At 37.2% G+C, this 8516-nt stretch overlaps 1 protein-coding gene across 1 annotated transcript in view; it reads left to right on the forward strand.

The window, feature by feature from the left end:
- Positions 1-551: 551 nt before the first annotated feature.
- The window catches only part of ATP6V1C1 (ATPase H+ transporting V1 subunit C1), a 17324-nt gene continuing 9359 nt past the window's right edge, over positions 552-8516 (forward strand). Inside the window, exons 1-4 of the mRNA XM_009638377.2 lie at positions 552-754; positions 1764-1831; positions 2951-3036; positions 4034-4128. Coding sequence (XP_009636672.1) covers positions 623-754; positions 1764-1831; positions 2951-3036; positions 4034-4128 — 381 coding nt within the window. The 5' untranslated portion in view covers positions 552-622. The remainder of the gene's footprint in view (positions 755-1763; positions 1832-2950; positions 3037-4033; positions 4129-8516) is intronic.

Consider the following 8516-nt stretch of genomic DNA (forward strand, 5'->3'; position numbering starts at 1 on the left):
TGCTGAAATTTTTAGCTGCCAGGAAAACCTTTGCTTGAAAGAATAAAGAATAAATTACAGTTTATTGGATTTAAATATTTGTAGGTGCTTACTCACTTTAAAACTTTTTCCTAAACTGAAAAGTGATTGGAAAAGCTATAATGTCAGAATTTAATTTTTTTTTTTCCTCTTGTGTGTTTAGAAAAAGTTGTCTGTTGTACAGATGCTGGAAAATATATACAGCTGTGAAAATAAGATTTGGGTCCTGTTTTATTGGATTTATTTTCAGTTAGATTGTTTGCTTATAATTTTTTGTGGAATTGCAGTTGAAAGACGCTAATGTTGCAAACTCAGCCCACTTTAACTTGTAGGATGGGCGGTTTAAAAAGACTTTCCAACTGTGCAAATGTGATTTGGAAGATAGGAAAAAATTAATTTGGAACCATGTGATACTCTTGGTGAAATCTCTTCCAGTGGCTGGAACTGCACTTTAGTAACATGGAATGAGATGTTTTTCTTCAGGCAAAGCTTTGAATGCTGAACTAATGGCAGATATTCTTTCCTCCTCCCCCTTCCCCTTCCCTTCTACTAGCATCTTGCCTCTATCTTCAGAAGCAGAAAGTGTCAAGGTAAAGACACAAAAATGACCGAGTTTTGGCTGATTTCTGCTCCTGGTGAAAAAACCTGTCAACAGACATGGGAGAAACTACATGCAGCGACTACAAAAAATAACAATCTTTCTACTAATTCAAAGTTCAATATACCAGACTTGAAGGTATGTAAGCCCCATTTCATGTCCTAAGAAGTATGTTTGGTTTGCATCATCTTTGCTTCTTTAGACTAAAACTGTAGATGGGGAATACTTGCAGACTTTTTAGGGAGACTTTTCAGCAAGAATTGTGAACTAGTAGCTAAAATATTAAAGATAAGAGTCGTCATCTTGGAAGTATTTCCTACTTCCACTGAACAGAATGATCAAATATACAAGTACTTGAAGAGAGAACCAAAGAAACTGATATTATGTGACCTATTTAAAAATAATCACCCTTTGGCTGTTTAACATGAGCATAGCTATACTGTTTTTACAGTCTTTGATATCCTAGACCCATTTGACCCATGTTTATGAAAAAGCTAAACAGAGTATTTTACCGTGCTGTAATTTTCGTCTTTGAATATAAGGAGTCTAAAATGGTGTGTCATCCGTGGCCCCAGAAAGGTATATGTGTTGCTCTAGGTTATTACATGAAATCAGGGAAGAAAGTGTTTTCTGGAGGAGAAGGGAAGAAAGAGCTTGTAGAGAAGCTAGATATTTGTTACTCCAGATGCAGAAAGTCCAGACTCTTGTTGGTCTGACTGCTGCAGTACTCTTGTATCTTCAAAGTTTTCAATGTTCTGGTTGCCTCCAGCACTGAGATACCTGATTACAGAAATTTCAGATTTGATCTAAAGTAGTAAATCAAATGCTGAAGCACGTAACTTCTGGGAAATGCAGCCAATTCATAATTCAAAAGTTGTTTTAACATGTTTTGAGTGGCTGGAATGCAGGACTGAAACTGTGCACCAAACTAGAGGGAGTTAGATCTGATACAGTGGTGCTTTAGGGGTATCTTGAGCAAATGAAACAGCTGGCTTTGTTAAGTCAACAAGTCTGAAATCTTACGAGTACAGTATTTCATGTGGTTCTGCAAAACTACCTGTTCAGGAGATTTAGCTTTTATTGTTATTTGGTTTTATCTTTCTATGTTTGTATACAACTGCTAATGCGTTTTGCTCTTTCCTTCTAGGTTGGCACACTGGATGTTTTGGTTGGTTTGTCAGATGAGCTGGCTAAACTGGATGCATTTGTGGAGGGGTAATAGTTTATTTTTAATAGCATGCAAAATAATCAATGATGATAGATGATTGTGTGCTGAGTCCTAATAGTACACAGGTTATTTACAGCTTTTTTGTTTCATAGTGATTGTCTGCAGGCAGACAGCAAGCTAAGATTTCAGAAGGCTAAGGTGCTGTTTTTCCTAGTATCTGTACTTGAAAAAAAAAATTAAACTTCTTGTGGAACAGTGGGACGTTTTGCATTGATGAGGATGGTTCTCCCTGTAGCAGTGCTGTGTGCTGCTGCGTCCTGGAGAAGTGTTAAGAACTGAGCCTGACAGCTGCAGGAATTGATGATGAAAGGGAATAAAAACTGTTCTTTTAGCAAGTTAGAATACTATTTACAGACTTTGAGAAGGTAACCACATTGTTTCCTAGTCCACAGAGATGATTAAACAGCATTAATACTAAAATGCAAAACCTATTCATTTTGAAGAAACTAATGGTCCTTTGAAAGTGGTTTTTAGCAAATGTCACAAAATTTCACATAACCAGAACTTGTGGAGCCATCTTCTGTTTCAAGGAGAGAAGTGTTAAGTAGTTGTTTTTAAATAGAAAAGGAAACTGTTCGGCATGGCACCTGTGTGTAATATTAAATATAGCTTTTCTAGTGAGGAAGGCAGGTCTTAAGGGCTGGGGCTTCTCCATAGCTCTTCAGTTATCTTTGGTGTTTCATTGTCATAGTTGCCTTGTGTTTAATTTGGATTATTGATGATTTCTACCTTGCTATCTATTTTTAGAAAAGGGTTAGGATTTTGAAAGTACCACAGACTTTAGAAAAAGATTGGAATATAGTGAGATTATACCTGCAGTCAACCCCTATTACCTATTATTGTTGAGAACTGATGAGTAGCAATACTAGAGAAGGATTTAAGTAAAGTTCTGGCATATATTTGAGAAGTTGGTCTCCTTCAGATGCTAAGCCCAGTTTGTGCTCTTGGAAAACTTCTATGTAAAGCAATCAACTCTTCCTTTTTTCATCCATTCTTTTTTGGTCCAATCTCAGTCAGTTTCAGATCAGTTTCATAAATGGTATTTCTGAAAATGGCAGGTCTTTTAATTTATTTTTTTTTTCATATCTTTATCTTTCATTTTTCAGTGTTGTAAAGAAAGTGGCCCAGTATATGGCTGATGTTCTAGAAGACAGTAAAGATAAAGTTCAGGAGAATCTTCTGGCTAATGGAGGTAAAGTGTTAACCATGATATGTGTATCCTAAAAGTGTAGGAGGGAAGCCAGTGATCCTGAAACATACTGAATGCTGCTCCTCTTTATGATATTCTGAAAGCCTAGTTTAGACACGGAAGCACTTTTTTTTCCATGAATCACTTGCCCTGAAAGAAATTACAGCAACCAGAATGAAAAGAAATTAGATCTACGTGTTAAATACTCACAGAAGCCTTTTGATCCTTTAGGGCTGTATTTTGTCATCACTGGTGTCTGGTGGAACATAAAAATTACTGTTACTGATCACTGTAAACATTCTTTGTACTAGTCTGTCATCTGAATAGGTATGATTTTATGTAAGCTATGCTGGAATACTCAGTTGTTCCCAAATTATGATAGAATGTCTTTAGAAAACTAATTGCCTCACGGAAATACTCATCCATTTTATTATAGTAAAGAGTTGCATTGGTCTCTAAATCAGTATTTAGTTTTCAAAGCCATTTCATAAAATTTAACATGGTTTATATGGATGCGAGAGAGGCTAATATGAGTGGATTAACGTGAAGACAAGTGCAGCAGTCCTAACTAACAGAGTTATTCTTAGGTAGGGGCTTGGAGCAATCTCTGTCATAGATAGCTTTACAAAACTGTTGCTTCAGGTGAGCTACGTAACCTTTGCCTTCTTTTTTACCATCGTAACTCTCCCTTCTTCCACCCATTTTTCACACAAAGCAAAAAATAGTTGGTCTTGTCTGTACTTCTCCAGCCATCATTGACTTAGTAATAAATATCATTTAGGGTCTACAGAGATGGAGAAACCAATATCTGAAGGCGGAGGTCATGGATAGCTTACAACTTGATTGTTTATTTTCAGATTTTTTAAGCAGAGGGTCCACCCATGTGAAGGTCCACAAACAGTCTGTTACAGTAGTCTGGTGTTACAGCAGTCCTACATGGAATATAATATGCCAGTCTTTTTATTGTCAATCTTAATGAAGTTCTTATTTAAAATTGTAGTTGACTTGGTCACGTATATAACAAGGTTCCAGTGGGATATGGCCAAATACCCAATCAAACAATCCTTGAAGAATATTTCAGAAATTATTGCAAAGGTAAGGTAATTTGTTTTATAAAACTTTCCTACTTGAATTTGAGGTAGTTATACACAAAACTTAACACTCAAAGCTATTTGTCTATTTTTGTTAGCTTCATGTAACTTTGATAACAACAGTAGTGAACCTGTAGCAGTGTCTTTGGTTTAATAACCAGAGAAGTCTATTAGGATAGGATTTGGAGAGTGCTCCCCAAAGGCCATAATGCTGTTCTTGCTGATTTTTGTTCCCTAACAAATAAATAGCTAGCAAATGATGTTGTTTACATTTAAATTTTGCTGTACTGGCATGCCATGTCTGATGTTCTCAAACTTTGTGGGCTATTTGCAGTGAACCAGGGAATGAACTTACCTCCTGAAGCGATGGCACTCAGTTGTGAGGGGAAAAATAAGCCTTCAATGTTAGATGTAAGGAAAGCTCGTCTGTTGTCATGGAGTTTCCCCCTCTTTTTACCTTGGTAGAGTTTTCCACGCTTTGGGGATTTCATTTGATTTGCACTTGCTGAGAGCATAGATAGGGTCCTCAGCAGTGACGTACTGTATTCAAACAGCAAAAGAGTTCTCTTTAAGCTTCCCTGACTTTAATACCTTCCCAGCTTTTTCAGTTTTGTTTTTTTTCTTTTATGTTTTCTGTAATCTGCAAACTGGTTCTTGGTATTATCTGTGTCAATAAAATACATTCTTGCAGAGATAATCTTTGGTGATGCTCGCATGGGAGCTATAATTGGGGTAGGGGTAACCTGGAAAAAGAAGTAGCTGCTCTGGGTTCTCGCAGAGATAATCTTTGGTGATGCTCGCATGGGAGCTATAATTGGGGTAGGGGTGGGGGTAAGTGCTGGCTTTGCTATAACTGCAGATTCTCTAGGTGTTAGTTTCTTTCCTGAAACTATTAGTTTAACATTTTTGCAGAGATTAAAAAATCTTAATGTACATAGCTGACTAAGAATGCAGCTAACACTTTCATTTTGATACTTTCTTTGGGGCTATCACTGCATCTTGAATTTACTCAACAAATTATACTCAGTAACTATTCCTGGAAGACATCTGCAGTGTGGAATTTTGTTGGAGGAAGATAGACTGTCTTGTGACTCTTAAGATTTGCACATTAAAAATACCCCACAGATTTAAAATAATAAACTTAATATCTGACACTACCTGAGTACGTAAAATTTTGCTTCTTCAGAAGAAGGTATCAGAATGAAGCATTTGGCTGTTTACAGCAGCTACTTGGCAGGTATAGACATAAAGTTTAAGTTGGGAGAAGAGGAGCCTGGTGGGGAAAGAGGGATAGAGAGAAGATAAGATGACAGGGTGAAGTGGTTTCTACGAGTCTTATCAAGGAAGTGGTTTTGGAAAAAATTCCTTTCCTTTGGTTTGACCTTAGTATAGGAGTTAAAGTTACTGAATTAAAAAGGAAAAAAAAAAAAAAAATCTTCAACTGTATTTTGTGTCATTTTTAGAACTTACCTGTTGCCATAGTATAGAATGTGGTTTTGTAGCAATTCAGTTTGTTGAAAAGGCAACAAGGAACATGAAGGGATATGCCCTCTATTGAAATATTATCATGGATACAGTGCATGTCTTGGGGTTTGCTAGGTGAATCATCTGTTTGCAGCTAAGTTGTACTCCAGAACCTGAACTTCAAATAACTGGCTTGCATTCTTCATCTAGTTTAGGAACCTCGTTGAGTTATTGGGCAGGATACGAAATGCAGAGAAACAGGTCTGCTGGAGTTCAGCCTGAATCATCCTGTTGAGGGTTTCCATTTCTCTGCATGTTTAGCTGTACCTGTAGGGACAGCTTCAGGGACACCTATGTAATAAATGTAATTTCAAATAGTTTAAAAATATTTTCAATTGCAAGCCACAGATGTGTGTCTATAAAGTGGAGGAGATGACTGAAATTGCCTGACGTTCTTGTAGAAGTGACGCCTATAAGATAATGTCACACGACTTGAAGCAGTTTTGTCTCAAGGCAAAGAGAATCCTGACGTAGTTAAAAATCTTCACTTTGGCATGTGATTAACATGAAGACATAGGAGAATTGATAGGGCTACATTATTTAAAAATATGTGAAGCCTCTTGCCATGTTGATGTTAAAATAACTTCGAAAGCTTGTCATATCACAAGATACTACTTTTCCTGTATGGTTTTATATCCTCCTCACTCACTATAACAGCAGATTCTGATGTCTGCCAAAATGCGAGTAATAGCAACTGCAGTGGGGAGTTTGTCAGCTGAGGAAAAATTATAGCAGTGTTGGAAACATATAAAAGAAAAGGAAATCTACTGAAGCTATCAATCAAGTTTTTTCAGCTTTTAACTTTCAGAAGTATTATGAACCCCAGTGTCAATACTGAAGACTTTGAAGATGGTATCGGTGCCATGTGAGAGCTGTCACTTAATCTAGTCATCCTTTGTATTTGAAATTATGGTCATAAGACTGTTATGCAAGCCTTAGTGCCCTGGCTTCATTTCGCAGTTTTATACAAATACATTTTCAGGAGTTCTGCTGTGACTTTGAGGTTTGTGGTTCTGCATTCTCTAACGTTTTAATAGGAAGCAAAGTTGATGCTTGTTTACAGTAAACTCCAGTCAGTGCAGCAGTAACGGGCTTTTGTCTAAACAGTCATCTTTAAAAGGCTACTGACTTTACAAATGAAAGCAATTAGAGTGTTGACAATCAGGAAATGATGAATGGAACTGGTTCGTAAAGGCTGTGTGTGTTATTAATGATTTTTGGTTTTTGTCATTAAACAATGTATAGTTAGACTGTTATTGAAAGTTTTGATCCTTAGGAAAGGCGGAGGGGAAGGTTGTGGTCTGGAAAAAAGTCCAAATGTCTAAAGGTACTAGCTTAACAGCTTCTGATTATTTTTTCCCCTAGTGCTGTCTTCTAGCTGTATGAAAAAACAAAATAGGGTTAGTGCAGTTTCTTGTATAAAAAAGTTTTCACGAAGATGTGTGCTTTGTGATGCCTGCTGAAATGTTCCACATGCTTTGCTAAAGGCTACATCAGTCAAAGAATTTAAATAACAGTAAATATTAATCTGTTTAAATTGTCTTATTTTCAGATTATTTTGTCTAAGGCATTGCTGTGTCTGTAAAGGTGCAAACAGCTAAGGTGTTGCCCAGTGAAACTGTCAGAATGTTCAGGCTTTTAATGACTTCTTCCTGCTACAGACAAGTGAAGTTATGTGTTGTTACAAACAAGGTCCCTACATAACTAAGTGACCTTGCTTTTAAGGGAGATTTATTTTGTGGAAATAAAATCATACCTGGATCCCCAAGATGAAGCATTGTATGCAAACAAAATGTTTTGTCAATGGTCTAAGTCCAAATAAAGGGAGAGTCCCTTGAATGTGTTCAGATACTTGTCCCCAGGAATTTTTGTGTGCTTGTACTTACACACTATAGAGAGGAAGCAGTGAAGGGGGGAGCAGGCAGCGTTATGATGCCAGACCAACACTGTACCGTGTTCTTTCAGTTATCCAACTGGTACTAAGTATAGTGATTTTAAAATACTTCCTGTATAGAGTACATGCTGATACGAGCATGACTGGATGTTTAAGACCTACTAATCTCTTAACTTGTTTTGTGTTCTACCACTTGCTGCCCAGTTACCTAGTTGGCATTGAATCATTTTTGGTAATCATCCTGGAGGACGTGTTTGAGAAAGGTGGTTTACTTGAGCAGCAATGGCAAGCCAAACGTGAGAGTCTGAGTCTAAACAGTAAAACAGTTGGAACTTTGATATGAAAGTTTGAAAGATGGTTGAAGTCTGCCAGTGGCATTAAATGTAGAATGCTGCCTATACTCGATTCAACAGATATATTTATTGACTGAAATAAATTGGATTCAAGTCTGAAGTACTGTTTATCTGTCTACCCTGGAACTGGCCCTGTCCAACTTCGGACATTCCAAAACACATAAGTTTTTACTAAATGAAGAAAGTCTCTATAAACCAGATTTTTCTTTATAGTTGTAAGCCGCTGCCAGTGTAAAACAGCAGCATAAAAGATGACTTTGTGAAGGGAGATGGTGATATAATTTGTTGTATTTTCCTTCGCAAGCATACAGAATGGGAAATAGCTCTGTTTGGGGGGGGGGGGGGAGAACTTAAAATAATTGTGATAATATTTAGAATTGTGAATAGTAACAGCCATTTGAATTGGGCAGATGTTGCATTTAGTTAATATTCTATCTTTGAGTGACCAAGGCTGTTCATCTCAAGAAAAGGTAAAAATTGCAGCAGGCAAATACAGTGCAACAGAGTCTTCTCTTAAGTTGTAGATGATTGTATTGGGTTTGTGTGGCAAGGTCTTGGTAGCGGGGGGGCTACAGGGATGGCTTCTGTGAGAAGCTGCTAGAAGTTTTCCCTGTGTCCGCC

This window comes from Egretta garzetta, unplaced genomic scaffold, assembly GCF_000687185.1.
Source record: "Egretta garzetta isolate BGI_Z169 unplaced genomic scaffold, ASM68718v1 scaffold154, whole genome shotgun sequence".
Classification (NCBI taxonomy): Eukaryota; Metazoa; Chordata; class Aves; order Pelecaniformes; family Ardeidae; genus Egretta; species Egretta garzetta.